A 15,920-nucleotide genomic window follows, 5' to 3' on the forward strand; every position below is an offset into this window, starting at 1 on the left:
CAATGCGGCCCCCGTTCCGGCGCGCCTGGAGGTGGCCCTGGCGACTCTGGGAACGGGGAGCGTTAGGGAGTTGTTTTTCTTCTCTGATCCCCGGGGTCATTATCGCCCTGGTGGGGAGGGGGCGGTGGCTACGACGACTATTTGGCCTGGTCTTCCCCGGCCGCCGGGGATCCCCTGTCCCTCCAGCCGGTGACCCGGGAGCACGTACCAAGCGACCCGCCCTGGAGCACGGAGAAGGCACGGAATCTCTTTGGAGGCTCCAGACAGGGCCAGGGGCCGATTTCTCCCCGCATAAAGTGCAGAGCAAACTCGAGTTCAGGGCTCCGTTTTCCACCACTGCTAACTTTATTTTTTGTTTATGTCCCACCCACTTCTCCGGCCTCTGACTTCCTGTTCTATCTATCTACCTGCATCCCTGTCCCTCGGTTCCCCTCGCCGGTCGCCCCCCAGACGCCGCACCAGGCTGCAGGCCAGCCCTTCAAGTTCACTATCCCGGAGTCCCTGGACCGGATTAAAGAGGAATTCCAGTTCCTGCAGGCCCAATATCACAGGTGCGTGTCCGGCGGCGTGGGGCGAGAGGTAGCCCGGGGGCAGCCCCGACCCCTCCTCGCCCAGCCTGGTGGCTGTGGCGGCTGTACTTAGTACTTGCGTCCAGGCGGTGGCGTGTGGAGTCGCAGTTAAGACCTGTCATTCATGTTACCCCCTTTCCAGGTTCTTCCCGGGCCGCCTCTGCTGTAGTCTCCTCCTCCTACCATTGTTTCCCTTTTGCCCGTTTGCTGCTGTTCCAGGGAGTCCTTTTTTTTTTCCTTCTTCTTTTTTCTTTTGAGTATTTAGGAGTTGCACGAGAACCGTCAATATTTGCACTTCGTTTATTTATTTTGCAACAGGCTGAGCTGAAACCTTGGTTCAGTCGATGCCCCAACCCCGGAGTGCAGGTTTAGGGAGGCAGAGCCAGTGTTGAAATCGCTTTGCCATACTAGAGGATTGTGTTGTCTGAGGCAAAGTCCATTATGGAAGGCTCGATGCTGTTAGCTGTGCCCATCATTGGTGGTGAAGAGGGATGTGGATAGGTGTAGGGAAAGCACCACTGCTTTGGCGTGGCTCTGGGTTGGTTTGGGCAGGACAGGGGACTGGAGTCTCCTTTATATACATACAGGTTTGGTCTCTTCATCTAATGAGACCTACTTCAAAAGGTTTGTAAATGAAGAGTGTTGTAAAGCATCCTGTCCATAGTGTGTTTTCCAGAAATGTTAGTTCCTTCCCTTGTTCCTATGAAGCCTTCCCTGATTAGAGCTAAGAAATAACTGTGTAATGACAGTTTTTATTTTTGTCATGCTTGAGAACAAGCACACAGATGCTTGGGTGTGAATTTTCTTATTTTGTCAGAGGTTTTTCTGATTATTGAACTTTTGTCTGCTTGAAGAGAATAATCTCTGGAACTTGAGGCATACCTGCCCACACTGTGTTTACCAAGCAGAGAGGACTTCAGCCCACTTTATTGCAGTAGCTACTTCACATATTTTGGCAGGGATTTAAAAACTGAAGATTTTAAAAGGGACCAACAATTGCAGAAGTAACTTTACAAGTACAGTTTTCAAACCTAGAGATTGAGTTGGCAGAAATGGGACAGCCTCTGTCTGATGCTGGAAATTGTGCCAAAGCCAGATTTTAGTGGAGTCCAAAGGAGCAGACTGGTGCGGGGAAGTAGGAGTGAACAGATGAGCAGGAGGAGAAACCAGTCTTCTGTGTAGATCAGAGGTTTTGACAGATTTTTCATTCTTGGCGCCTGACCAGGTATGCACCAAGAAGAAAGAGAATAGTAGGTAATGGAGACCCTGTACTGGTCACCTGACCCCCTTTCCCTATTAAATGCAAGGACAAAGCTTTTGCATGTTTACCTAGATAGTTTATGGCTTTTCTAAATTGGTCTGTGTTTTTACTTGAAGTGCAAATATGTGAGGCAGATGTTAAAACAAGTGACATAATGTTTACATTAAGTTGCCTGTTTTGTTTTTGTAGCCTTAAATTGGAATGTGAGAAACTGGCAAGTGAAAAGACAGAAATGCAGAGGCACTATGTGATGGTAGGTATCAGAGATTAGACTTTTCGTCTTTTTATGTAAGATTAGCAAATATGTGTTCCTAATATTGCAAAACGTGAGTTAACGAAATGCTTGATTTTTTTTTTTTGCAGTATTATGAAATGTCATATGGATTAAACATAGAAATGCATAAACAGGTAAGCTTCAGTTAAATCTCCAGTTGAAATGAGAAATCAGTCATTATAATTCCACAGAATTGGCTTTGTCCTCAGTTGGTTGGGGGTGGACGGGGATTTGTATGCCATTTTCTTGCCTTGGTTTCCCTTCCTGTGAGTTGGTGGTAGTATTTTGCTGAAGGGATGCTTCTTGACAATTACAGAATCTTTAAATGACTAGAAGAGAGGTGCTTTGGAAATGTGAACCAACCGGTTTCTAGGCTGATAGGAATTGAGTCTCTAAGTTGACTTTTCTACCTGGGTAGATTTATTCTCCTCTTGAAAGATTTGGGTATCCCGTAGGGTTCTGCACTTCAGAAAAGCTTGGTGTTTTTCCTGGTTTGGACAGCAGTGTGGTTCTGCAGGGCAAGGAGGATATTCAGGAGTTCTTTTAGCAGGTTAAACGTCATATATGACTAACTGTGGGGTTCTCTTCATGCTTTGGGGTTGCATAAAGTGACACTCAGGATTAGTGGCTTATTAGCAAACATCGTTTTGGAAGATTTCTCAGTTGATGTAGATTTGGAGGTAGAAAAGCATTCTTTTATGGGCACAGCATATGTTGCGAGTTGCTTCAGTCCTAGTGGTTTTAAAAGCATGAAAAGATTAGTGACTGGAAAGCTCTAGCTATGACTATAAGTTTGCAAGTTCCCATAAAATTCACACTTATGGCTACTATAATGGTGTATAAAAAGAGTATTGAGCTGGAACAAGGCACTAAGGACCTCGTAAGAGAAGAAAAGCTAAATGATTGCTCAGCCCAAAGGACCCTCGATTGAGTAGTCATTGTCTGCCAAAGAAAGCATTAATGGCAGGGTGTAAGTATTCTGGAGATATGCTGACATTCACTTTTTCATCAAGACGCTGGTACAATAAGTCTTTTAGAAATCGATTGCCTCTTAAAAAATTATCATCAGATGAAGTTGCACAGTTGGACACATTTCAAAGTGCAACAATACAATTCTTACTTGATGTATATGTGCTATTTCATCTCAAACCCTTGTTTCATTAAATTAAAGAGCATGGCTGACCGGCTGGGGCACAGTGGAGAAATTGATTAGTTCAGCCTTCAGATCTTCCTTATATTCAAAGACTTTCATTAAGCAAGTATGTTTCAGAGTTGAATTCTGCTTTTGTAACTCCACACTCTTTGATTTTTAATTCATCATAGATTTCATAATGTTAAGTCATGTACATTAGATCTGTTCTCAGATATGGTTGGAAAGGGACAGTTAGGTTCAGGACCTTTCATTGATGGTATAATTGGGCCTTTAAAAATGCTGATTTTATTCCGATTTGCAAAATTGGTAGCCTAGATTACATTGGTTTGTGCCTTTGTTTTTTTTGTGTGTTTCAATGGCTAGTGCCTGATGGAGGCAGTTGTAACTTGTTGATAGTACCTTGGCCAGAAGATCTCTGGTTATTTAAATGAATTATGCAAATAAACTGGGTGAAAGGTTTGTAACCTGTCACATTGTTTTTTTTTTAAGTTACCCCAAAGGCACATATTTTGTTAACAAGGAGTCTGGAAGGGTAAGAGGAGACTGAGCTTTTTCTTAAAGTTAGAAACTCAAAGGATTTAATGACTTCAACTCTTAGAAGGAAACACCACCTCTGTGTGATGCTGTGTGCTGGTACAGGATTTATTGGGGAGGTAAAGGAGGTGTGTAATTCTTCTGGGTTCCTGTAGGTTACATGGTTACATGACCTCTTCTTCATCGAGTAGGAAAAGGGAAGAAGAGGCGAAGAGGGTCAGGAGCCCCATGGTGAGAAAATAGGTTTCTAATGAGTTTCTATACACTATTGGGCTTTTGTGGGTAATATTGTCCATCCATGAGCCAGTATGCATTAATAATATGCTGTGTATAATTGGCTCAGTAATTTGAAAAATGTGAAAGGCTCAGAGATGCCATGTTCTTCATAGTAGGGTATTAAGCCCCCTGAAATTTAGTTTATATTGTAAATGCTGACAGACCCTTAACTAGAGTGGTGTGCAAAGCAGTGCTGTAATTCAGTTTAAAGTGGCCTTACATTTGAAAAACATCCTTCTGAATGTCACACATTAATAATAAGTTCTGAGGAGGCATTTGGTGCAGCTAGTAATCATAATTCTTATTAAAACTGGTGACGTCTGGCCCCCAGGGTGTAGCCAGGCTCAAATTGATGCTTTTTGCCGCCTGATCACCAGCATGGCCTAAGTGCTCATTATATTGTAGAGAGGGCCTTTGGAGCTCTCATTAGATTTGACAGGAATTCTCTCTGGGGGGAAACTGGGCATTAGCGAGACTCCTGACAGGCTGAAATTAGTCCTGCTTTATGGCTTATAACCGAATGCTAGCAAGGCATCATCAGGGGACACAAAAAATTGTCATTTCTGACAACATCTTTGTTACTGAAAAAAATGCAGTGATGGGGAGACTTTCCATGGAGAGAGCTTTAATGTTAAGATTTGTCTGCAGTGTGATGACCACTCCCTGTCCCCACCTTTCAGCGGGTTTGTGGAAGGAGGGAGTTGTAGAGATTTTCAGTGTCACATCTCACCACCGACTTTTCCGTCTGGAAATTTTAAAGTGGAAGCGCGTCCAAATCAAGAATGGTATAATTGTGGTTTCCTTACTTGGTTTGGTGCCCACGGTCCATGTTTATGTTGTGTCAACACTTCCTGATAAGCCTTCCCCTCACTTTCTCTGCTCCCATATGTGGCTGGTTACTGAAAAGTCCATGTACTATGGATGGTAATGGGTACTTAATTTTTTTACTGTAGCACTGAGACAGGATTTTGGTGGGGGTGGGATTGGGTAGGGGTGCCTGGGTGACTCAGTTGGTTAAGCGTCCAACTCTTGGTTTTGATTCAGGCCATGGTATCAGCATCCTGGGACTGAGCTCCTGTCTTCGGGCTCCTTGCTCAGTGGGGAGTCTACTTGAGATTCTCTCGCTCCCCTTGCCCCTCCCCCACACATGCACACAGACTCTCTCAAAATAAATAAATAAATAAAACCTTAAAAACAAAACAAAACAGTGGTTCCTTTGTTTTTCTTTGTTTTTATTTCAGTATTTTCTAGATCTCTGCCTGTCCATCTCTCTCCACACATTATTAATGTGTGACATTCAGATACCAAACTCTAGGTATCTCTCTCCAGGAGAGGTAGAGACAGCTCATGAAGCTCAAGGAAGTTCTGATGCCACCAGAGCATTAGGGTGCATTACAAAACAGCAGGTGAACGTGAGTCTGGTTGTTTTGAGGGCTGTGCCTGGTGTGTTTGGCAGTGTGATCTTTCAGGTTTTGTTTTCTGTCATGTGGTGTGGTATGACCTCATTTGATATTTTTGGAACAAGATGCACTGTAAATACGTACAGAAGCCTTATTTATTCCACTTGTGTATCTCCTCAGAATGCTGATGAAGCCATGACTTAAGATGTCTTTTGTGGCATGAATTTGTACAGCGCTTAACAGCTAGATAGAGTAGGTGTTTTGCTCTGCCTGTGGCTGTGGGCATGGGTTCAGAGTCTGCGATTTGTCAAGGTCAAGTTTCTGCTGAAGCTGGAGTTAGGGTCACCTGGTCCCTAGAATTCAGTGCTGCTTTAATTTACCCAGCCCCCTGCCGGTATGAGGCCAGTGGTAGAATCAGCTTTGTGCTCCTGTGTGGTAACCCAGTCGGCCTGGCTGCGTTTCTCTCCTGCTCCCTCCCTGTGCTGACAACTTCATGATACACAGTCATGTCAGGGCTAGATGCGTGTTCTAAGGATTCATGAAAATTGGCAGTACTGACTGGCCTGTGGAAGTCACAGCCATGGGTAGGTAGAAAGTCGTAGCCAACCGAGCACTACTATCTGCAAGGTTAAAATATGTCTAAGAACAAAAGAAAATTGGGAACTGTTGTCAGGACACCTAGTTGAGACCCAGGGCACAGTGAGTGTGATCAGTCACTTTGTCTCTCTGTGCCTCTATTCTTCTGAAGAGCGGCCAGAGTGAGCACTCGGGGCTCTCCAGGGCGGCCAAGAATTTAAAAATAAATGAAAGGACTAGCTGTGGAAGCAAAGACGTATTCTGCAGTGCTGGTTGTAAGGTGGGGAAGGAGAGGGGAAAGAGAGACAGATAAGAGCTTAACATAACCAAGGCCCATGTGATGTTTCAGCCAGCACGGTGTCTCAGACCACGTAAATTTCGGAGTGAAACCGCTTTCACAGTTTTGATGTGTGCTTTAAAGTTTCCCTTAAAAAATAAATTGTCCTCTGGTAGTGTTTTTAAAGTGCTTAGGTGGAACTGTTAGGGGTTCACCTGCAGGTTAATCCCTTAGATGTGACTCTTACTATTTGTCTGCAAGTCTTACCTTTCTTCCTGCTCTTTAACCACGTGTGTTTTCCGTCTACAGTTTCTCACTTTGAGATTTTTTTTTTTTTTTTGCCCCCAAGCCCAAGTCTCAGAATGGGAAAAGATGTAGCTGGAGTACTTTCACTTAGAGTTAAGCTCCATCAGGTGTTAATTACCTTGTAATACAAAGGGACTAGCTGTCATCAAGATTGGAGTGGTCCCCAACTTGACTTCATTAGCCAGGCCTGCCCTTCACGAGCTTCAGTGAAGAGATAAAGGTCCCTGTGTATTGAGAACACAGATTTTGAGGCTCAAGATTAGCCTTTGTTTTTTAATCAGCCAGCAGCACGGACGATTCCTCCCTACTTTCTGTCACCCTGCCCGACCCCTTCAACAGTTGGCTCAGTCATGGTTTCTATTCAGAGCCCAGACTTGGGTGAGGTCAGGGATGCCTTGCCTCGGGCACAGAATTAAAGGCAGGGGTCAAAAAACATAGTCCTTAAGATTAAAAAAAAAAAAAATTTAATTCAAAACTAATGCCAAAAAGCTCTATGAGGCACAAAATATGTGATCTTTAGGATGGACCTTGGTGTAAAATACGGTTCATTGAGGTCCCTTATTTAGGCGACTTTGATTAGTGACTGGGTGAGTCACTGACTAGTTGCCTGGGCATCAGTTTCCCTCCTTGTAAAATGAGGGGTTAGACTAGGCAGGTTCTCAATATGGCTTCTCTCAGGAGAGGAGAATTGTCCCTCTTGTCCCCCCACCAGTATTCAAAACCCAGTGCCTGTCTGTGTCCTGTAAGTAGTCTTTGACCAGAGGGTTTAAGCTATTTTTCCAAATAGTGTTTATTAAGAAACACAAAAAGAATCTGTTCCTTTAGCAAGTATTTAAATAAATCATCTTGTGTGGTAGTTAAACGAACGATACATTTTAGGTTTCCATAGATCTGAGTGTTTGCTCTTCTATTATTAAATGTTTGTGGTCTTCAGGAGTGGATTACATTGGAGGAAACTAAGAAACTGGGCTTCTGATAGGCTTCAGTTGGCTCGATTGTCCCTAGAGCCCCCATCCCTATTTGCTTACTCTTACTTCAGATTTTCAAAAACTGAGATGTTCAGAACTAGTACCTTAAGTGCGGAATACTTGGTATAATGGTTTCTAATTAAATTTTAGGCAGTTGTTTTTATAGATAGGCTTATTTGACAAGAGTAGGCATTTACAGATCGAGAACAGTCCTCCCCAATGTGATTGGTGAGTTTTGTAATATGAAATGTGTCCCAGGATTGCTCTGTGACTGTGGTTTTGTGGGGTTTTTTTGTTTGTTTTTTTAAGAATTTATTTATTTATCTGACAGACAGAGATCACAAGCAGGCAGAGAGGCAGGCAAAAAGAGAGAGGGAAGCAGGCTCCCTGCCTAGCAGAAAGCCCAATGCGGGGCTTGATCCCAGGACCCTGGGACCATGACCTGAGCCGAAGGCAGAGGCTTTAACCCACTGAGCCACCCAGGCGCCCTGTGGTTTTGTGTTTTAAGTTAGAGTGTGTATAGATGTAGGTGTGGGCACTCAGGTGTGGGCGAGATTTTCTAATTTTTTTCTGAGGCATGGTTTGATTTGAAAAAGGAAAAAAAATTGACAATGAAATTTTAACAAATTAAGGTATTTTGTGTATTGTTATTCATTTGGCTTTAGCAGAAAATGGTTTCTAAAATTGTTTGCAAAACTGTAATGTTTACTGAATCATTTAGAGACCACCTGTGTGGCATGCATTTCATGAAACTTCAAGAAATGTTGACACAAGTTTTATCGAGTAACTGTGATTTTTTACAAACCCGTATTTCATTATTTCACATTTCAGTTTTTAATGATTACTAAGTTTAATTCTGTTTGACTGCTTCAAAGCAACTTGAAAGCAACTGTGAGCCCAGTGTTCAGGCCCTTCCCCGGCACGTTCTCACGGTGGGCATAACAAACAAATCTTTTAGTTTTTCTTGAAGTTTTATTTGCTACTTAGTGATTCTTTGAACAGAAATATTAGCCAGAAAAGGGTAGGGTGACAGTCATTTTGGGTATAAGGAGAAGACGGGGAGGAAAAAATAGAATCTGAGGATTCCATCCATTGAATTTATTTTCTTATCTGCCAGAAAGAGAAGAGTGCTGTTAAGTGTGGTGTGTGTATCCCTGCATACGCCAGAGAGGTAGAGGTGTGTGTACAATTGTTTGTACTGTCCTGGTTTGTACTTACTAGATTTTCATTATTCACTTGACGAAGTGGAATCAGTTTTTGAGAATGTAAGTGTGTTTGAACTTGCATGTCCAAATCACGCCATTTGTGGAACTCTTGAAGACATGCTGGGTTTGATGTTATTGGTGCTCTTATTGATCTAACTAAATTATTAGTCTGCCCATGGTATTTTGTGAAATCTATCTGTGAAAAGCTTGAAAATTTATCACCGGGGCACCTGGGTGGCTCAGTGGGTTAAGCCTCTATCTTCGGCTCAGGTCGTGATCTCAGGGTCCTGGGATCAAGTCCCGCATGGGGTGGGTGGTTTCTACTCAGCAGGGAGCCTGCTTCACACACACACACCCCCCACCCCCCCCCCACCCCCGCCAGCCTGCCTCTCTGCCTACAGGTGCTCTCTCTCTCTCTCTCTGTCAAATAAATAAAATCTTAAAAAAAAAATAAAAGAAAATATATCACCAGACTTGTTTGCATACAAATTTATTAGTTATCAGAGTATTGTGTATTAACATATTATATCCATTTGTAATAAATAGAAATTGTCAGTAGAGAGGTTAAATAAAAGGTCTCACCTCCTCCACACACCCTACTGGCATGTCCTGTGCAGCTGCTGGGTACACACATTCCAAAGACCAGCAGCCTACATCCAAACGCTTGGAACTCCAGCCCCAGAATGGGAGCGTCTTTTATAGTGGTGAATACAAAACCCCTTTTGGGGTTTGGGTCTTTGGGCAGGCTGGTGTGTCTGTTCATCCTGATTTTGAGTTCTTGCTCCAGTGGTGGCCCCTGTGCATATCACTCACAGTATTGTGGTTGCACCTGAGTACTGTCCTTGCCAGTCTTACTTAGTCACCTCTGTCTTCCTCCCTCACACCAGCCAGTGAGTCTCTTCTTCCTGCCTAAAATATGTTGTGCATTTTTCTGTTTTCTTTTTCTGTTTTTGTCCAGTTCACATGGCCTTTCTCACTATCCTTCAAGGTCCAGTTCAAATAATGAGGGTTCCTGTTTACTTTAAGGTCTTCCACGACCTCTCCAACGGGAGCCTATCACATCACTGAGTTTTTCTCCAGTTTCTATAATAATGTTTTTTCATGTGTATCTTTTGTTGCTCCAGCTAGGCTGCAGTCTGCTCAAAGCTTATATTTGATACTTACTCTGTACCCTTCCCAGTGGGTTGGACAGAGTGGCACTTGTTAGGTAGTGTTTAATGTGCTTCTTAAGAGAGTGGTAGTTGTACTCATTTTGGATCTTGAATCCATATGAAAATCAGGTGGAAGTTGCTGGGCAAAAAAATCCCACACATTTTTAGACACCAGGATATCTTTGCCCAACAATTTTGGCCATTTGGGGACATCTTAAGATCCTTCAGTAAATCCGTGGAATCCAGATGAGAAACTTGAGCCGAGAGTACCAGGCTGGATTCTGATGCTGAAATTAAGAATGAAATCTGCTTGATTTCACTAGATGTTTGTTTTGTTTTGTTTATAAAGATTTTATTTATTTATTAGACAGGGATCACAAGTAGGTAGAGAGGCAGGCAGAGAGAGAGGAGGAAGCAGGCTTCCTGCTGACGGGAGCCCAATGTGGGGCTGGGGCTCAATCCCAGGACCCCTGGGATCATGACCTGAACCAAAGGCAGAGGCTTTAACCTACCGAGCCACCCAGGCACTCCTTCACTAGATGTTTTAATAGGACTTCAGTTCTTGTAGAACCACTTTTGCTCAGTTTTTCTTTTGGACAAATGACTTATAGTCAGAATATCCATGGAGGCTTCCTTATGGGGAGTTTAATTATAGTGCCACATTCGGGTTTGTACTGAAGAGAGAACGAAGACAGAAGTAGTGTGTTGAGAGGTCTGGGTTTCTGTGCAAACAGTGTGTGCACACATCACTGGCCCTGGGGCTGCAGCTGGTCTCCTCAGGACCACCACAGCCCCGAAACAGAGTTGTGGGTAAGTCATCTCGTCATGCGTTAAGTATAAAGATACTTAACTTGACTGAGTTGCCAGATTTCTTAATAATCAGGATCATACCCCTAGATTATTTACTTTTAGTCTTTACACAGTTCCTTTGCCCCACCAAACATGTTACTAGGAAGAATTTCAAATACATGGAAAAAGAGAAGGAAATAAAAAGTGAACACCTGGGGTGCCTGGATGGCTCAGTGGTTTAAAGCCTCTGCCTTTGGCTCAGGTCATGGTCCCAGGGTCCGGGGTTCAAGCCCCGCATTGGGCTCCCTGCTTGGCAGGGAGCCTGCTTCCCCCATACCCCTGTCTGCTTCTCTGCCTACTTGTGATCTCTGTCTGTCAAATAAATAAATGAAATCTTTAAAAAAAAAAAAAAAAAACCTTTCTAAAAAGTGAACACTTACGCTGTTCTCACCTGTGCAATCCCAGGATCTGCCTGTCACATATTTTAATGTAGAGCTTTTACTCCCCTCCCCCTATTGAAGAAGTGAGAAAATAATTCTGGGGAACTTGGGCCAGGCCTTTTGTTAGCTCCCAACCCCATTTTAGACTGACACTCAAAGGAGGGCTTTTCTCCAGGTACATTTTAAGAATTCCATCTCAACAGGTGTTTATGGCATTTTACAGCACTTTTCCTCCTAGACTTTGCCCTTTGTGTTTTGGCATGGTTGTAGTACATGGTGTTAGGGGGCTTGCTTTTTCAGCTGTACCTTATAGCAGAGATTTGCACTTAACAGAAAAGCAGGCTCCCCTCCACCTGCCCCCAACCACGCTTTCCTCCTTTTTGGTCCTTCACAGTGTGTACCTTTAAGATGCCACCAGCATATTCTCTGAGCAGGGAGCAGTTTTAATGTTGTTGTTAGGAAACTGGGAAAAAACTGTGCCAAAGGACTCTGATTTAGAACTTTGGATGTATGGAAACTGTCCTTTTGGAGAGTTTTTAAGTTGGCCTTGGAGGCGGTGTGGGTGGTACAGGGATGTGAAGCGCCCGAAGACAAAACCTCTTTGAGGGCCCCAGCGTGAGGAGGAGGCTCTCCAAGGCTGAGCCCTCCAGGAGCAACAGGCTTTGTCTCTCCTAGGCGCCCTCTTGATGCCTTGAGCAAACAGCCGGTCAGAGCCTCTTACAAGTAAGGTGACCAGCCAGTGTATTGACACGCACAGACACAATAGAAAACTGCATTAAGGGTGAGCCGTTGGGATTTGCAGTAAATATATTACAGAACACAAGTGACTTGCCGATACTGCTTGTTTAGCAGTTTGCAAGGGCAATGGCAGTATGGATTTTTGAATTAGAAGGGAAGGGCTGTTCTTTCTCTGTGCAGGAACATCTAGTTGATGGCTGGGGAGAAAATTGATTTAGAGAACAAAATGCAGCCGCCTTTATTTGTGCCATTTGAAAGGCTTCTATGGATTAGTGAGCGAAAATAAAAAGGTCGAGTTCAGTTTAGGGAAGGAGGTCTTAGCATTGACCTGCATCTTGGTCTGGAATGGAGAGAATAAAGGGGTGGGCCGCTGGGGCCGAGGAAGGGTACCCTCCGCTGGTCTGCGAGCGGCCTGTAGCTACAGGTGCCGGCTCTCTTGGCCCGTGTACCCGTTGTCTCTTTTAGCTCTTTGGATTTCAAAAGTCAGCTTCTTGGGCTGATTATTGTAGAGTAAGCTGATGGGGGACATCAGAGTGAGCAGTCAGCTCCTGTCCACTGAGTACCCATGTGCCGTCTGGAAATCCTTCCAGCCTCCTTTTGTATGGATATTAATCATTCCTCCTCACCTAGTAGGTTAGTAGGTTAGGGGATGGCGACAGCACCCACTCCATATAGGGCAGTTATCAGGAGTAAGTGAGTTTTTCAGTCCAGTGCGGTTACCTTGCTGCCTGGCGCTTGGGCACCCCGAGGGAAGGATACTTGTTCTGAAAATCGATTATCCAAATATATTATTGGTCCCTTTAAGACTATCCTGCTGCTTCCATACAAGACTGTATCCAGCAGATGAGATGGCTGCTGGAATTAAAGGCCAGGCTCCCATCTTGTTTTTCCAAGCCCAGCAGCTTCCTTCCTCCCTACATCTGCATTATTCACTTCTCATTATTGCCCCTGAAATACAAAGGTTTTTATTTATTTCCTTCTAAGATCTGAAGCATTTATCTTTAGGCTCAGAAGGAAACTTTCTTTTCTTGTCTTTTTATTTATTTTTTTATTTTTTTTTTTAAATCACCTATTGGGAGCCTCTTGTTTTCCAAGGAGTCTAGAGGAATTAAAATGTCTTCTTTAGGCCAGACAGCAAAATGTGCCTTTAGAAGGCAACAGCCCTAAGTAGTCAATAGGACTACCAGTGAAAACAGTTACGTTGAGTTCTTTCATTTAAGGGGATAGAGGAGCAACAAAGAGGATTTGATTCATTTTGTGGACGTGAGTTTTGGCAGAATGAAAGGAAGAGAGGTGCATTTTTATTTTTATTTTTTTATTTTAATGTGGAAAATCCAGTTTTTGTTTTGTTTTGTTTTGTTTTGTTGACAGGCAGAGATGACAAGTAGGCAGAGAGGCAGGCAGAGAGAGAGAGAGGAGGAAGCAGGCTCCCCGCTGAGCAGAGAGCCTGATGCGGGACTCCATCCCAGGACCCTGAGATCATGACCTGAGCCGAAGGCAGCGGCTTAACCCACTGAGCCACCCAGGAGCCCAAAAATCCAGTTCTTAATCGAAAGAGAGGCTTTGTCATCCTGAAAAAAAGCTAGGTGAGAATTGCCAGGTGAAGTTGTTGCTTGGTGAGAGAAGGAAGAAGTCTCCAGCCTCAGTGAGGAATACAGACAGACCATTTTCCTTGTAGCTGTGGGAACCTGTAAAATGCTATGTAGAAGTTTGAGTAGATACTTGTGTTACATTCTCCATGTCCTCCATGGGCTTGAGATCTTTGTGGAGGGTCACAGTCCAGCTGCTGCTTTGTGCTAATGTCTGGGGGAGCAGGAAAATAAAAATGTATAGGGTAGGTCACTGGGTGGCTCAGTCAGTTGGGTGTCTGTCTTCAGCTTAGGTCATAGTCCTGGGATCAAACCCTGAATCAGGCTCCTTGCTTAGTGGGGAGTCTGCTTCTCCCTCACCTGCTGCCTCTCCCCTTGCTTTGTGCTCTCTCTCACTTTCTGTCTCTCAAATAAAAAATCTTATAAAAAAAATGCACAGGGGAGAAAAGCAGAGGCATTGGGATTAGACACACTAGAAGTTTAGGTGTTTGGCTCTTCCCATCATGCACGATGCTATAGGTGCTGTAGAAACTTTTTGGATGTCGTCATAAGCATTTGAGATGGAGGAGGGCACAGCTCAAATTGTGTTCAGACAAGTTGTGCCAGTACCTGCTCTCACACTTGCTTCAAGTCTTGGCAGCCTGCTGACGTCTGTGTGCAGAGCAGCCCCACGTTAGTGTCTCCTTGTGCTGAGCTTGAGAAGCGATCTTAAGTCCCACATGTCTGCAGGGGAAGCACAAGGTTCTCGACAACCCATGCGCCTGCCATTTGGCCAGGGTTCTGGAGCCTTTTCCATTTGTGAGCCGCTGGCTCTTCGGCAGTGCCTGGGCTGTGAGCTCCCGCCCGCAGAGCCAGGCTCCGTGCATAGCTACTGAGAAGATTGGACTTGGACCACGGAAATGTATCCAACTTCTGTACTTTTCAGCTGACCAAAGGCCAGAAGCACACCACTAACTCAGGATGAATATTGCTGACTTTTGCATCTCATAAGAAGTCAGTATTCCATAATTGTCTTACACTTGATGTTGTGATATTCCTACATTTAATGAAGTACAAAGAGGTGTCATATTTTGGTGATGTGGCTTTCTCTCAGGGTACAGAAATTTTTGAGCTAGTTGTTGAATCTGTATTCATTCTTATTTTTTGACAAATGCATCAAATATGGCTTTCCCACCCAAGGAACCCAGACAGGTCAATGTCAGTACGCTAGGATACTATTGTGTAGCCATGGCTTTGGTCACTATTTTATCACAAGGTCAAATCCCCCCTGCCAAGCTGTGATTCCCGCCTCCCCCCCCCCCAAAGATTTTATTTATTTATTTAACAGAGAGCGATCACAAGTAGGCAGAGAGGCAGGCGGGGGGGGTGGGGAGCAGGCTTCCCACTGAGCAGGGAGCCTGATGTGGGGCTCAACTTCCGGATCGTAGGATCATGACATGAGCCAAAGGCAGAGGCTTAACCCGCTGAGCCAGATGCACCCAGTTTTCTTTTTTCTGATGAGCACTCTTGTCAATTTCCCTCAAAGTACTGAAATTGCTCAGGCTTTGTATGGAGTGAGTACCAATTGTTGCTTCTCAAATTAAAACAGTATAAAAGGGAAGGAGCTTTTGAGTAGGCTTTGCACTGTGAGAATATTGGTATTGACACCATTTATAATTTGGAGTATAGTTTGAAGACCAGATTCTACTGTTTGTCGCATACTGGTTAATATGGCTGTAAAGAGGAGATGAATGTGGCTACTTTTCCAAGTCTATTACTCAGGAGGACTGTAAATTTGATTGGCTGTTACAATTCTAGCAGAATCATTCGATTTGAGAGCAATAGAAAGATAAGATATCCAATTACCCAAATGATTTGCAGGGTTAGCCAACGTTGTCATGGAGACACGAGTTGGAACAAATTAAATTTTAAGCAATAAAATAATCTTAAAGCCCGTCTGGGAACAAGAAAATTTGGCAGTGGCACTTACCTGAATTGAATCTTAGCTTGACACGATGTTGTTTGACATTGATATACTGTGGGGGCCTAAACTTATATATGGTGCAGTGTTACCTTAAAAAGTAGCTCCGCCAAACCAGTGAAGGGGAGTATTAGTATAAAGTCAGGACGTTAACATTAATTCCATGGCTTAAATGATCATTAGGCTCTGGGTTCCCCGGAATATTTTGTATTTAAGGATTGAAGTGCCTTAATAATGATTAAGCAGCATTAATTGGACACTTGGAAAAAAAAAGATTTATTTCATAGCAGCATGCAGTTTCTGAAACTGCTGCTGCTTCCCTTTGTGTGTGTGCTAGCAGATGTAATAGAGATTGTGTGGCTGTCTTTGGGGGGGGCGGAGGTGTAAGTATGCATATATTTGCATGTACAAACAAGGAGATTTTGGCACATGCCCCTGCACTGCAGATGATTTC

General features: G+C 43.8%; 1 protein-coding gene across 2 annotated transcripts in view; it reads left to right on the plus strand.

Moving 5' to 3' along the window:
* TLE1 (TLE family member 1, transcriptional corepressor) overlaps positions 1-15,920 on the plus strand; it is an 88,325-nt gene that overhangs the window by 1,788 nt on the left and 70,617 nt on the right. For both annotated transcript variants that reach the window (XM_032307669.1, XM_032307670.1), the window contains exons 2-4: positions 451-551; positions 2,020-2,083; positions 2,194-2,238. In XM_032307669.1, the coding sequence (XP_032163560.1) occupies positions 451-551; positions 2,020-2,083; positions 2,194-2,238 (210 nt within the window). The remainder of the gene's footprint in view (positions 1-450; positions 552-2,019; positions 2,084-2,193; positions 2,239-15,920) is intronic.

The sequence above is a fragment of the Mustela erminea genome, chromosome 12 (assembly GCF_009829155.1).
Source record: "Mustela erminea isolate mMusErm1 chromosome 12, mMusErm1.Pri, whole genome shotgun sequence".
NCBI lineage: Eukaryota > Metazoa > Chordata > Mammalia > Carnivora > Mustelidae > Mustela > Mustela erminea.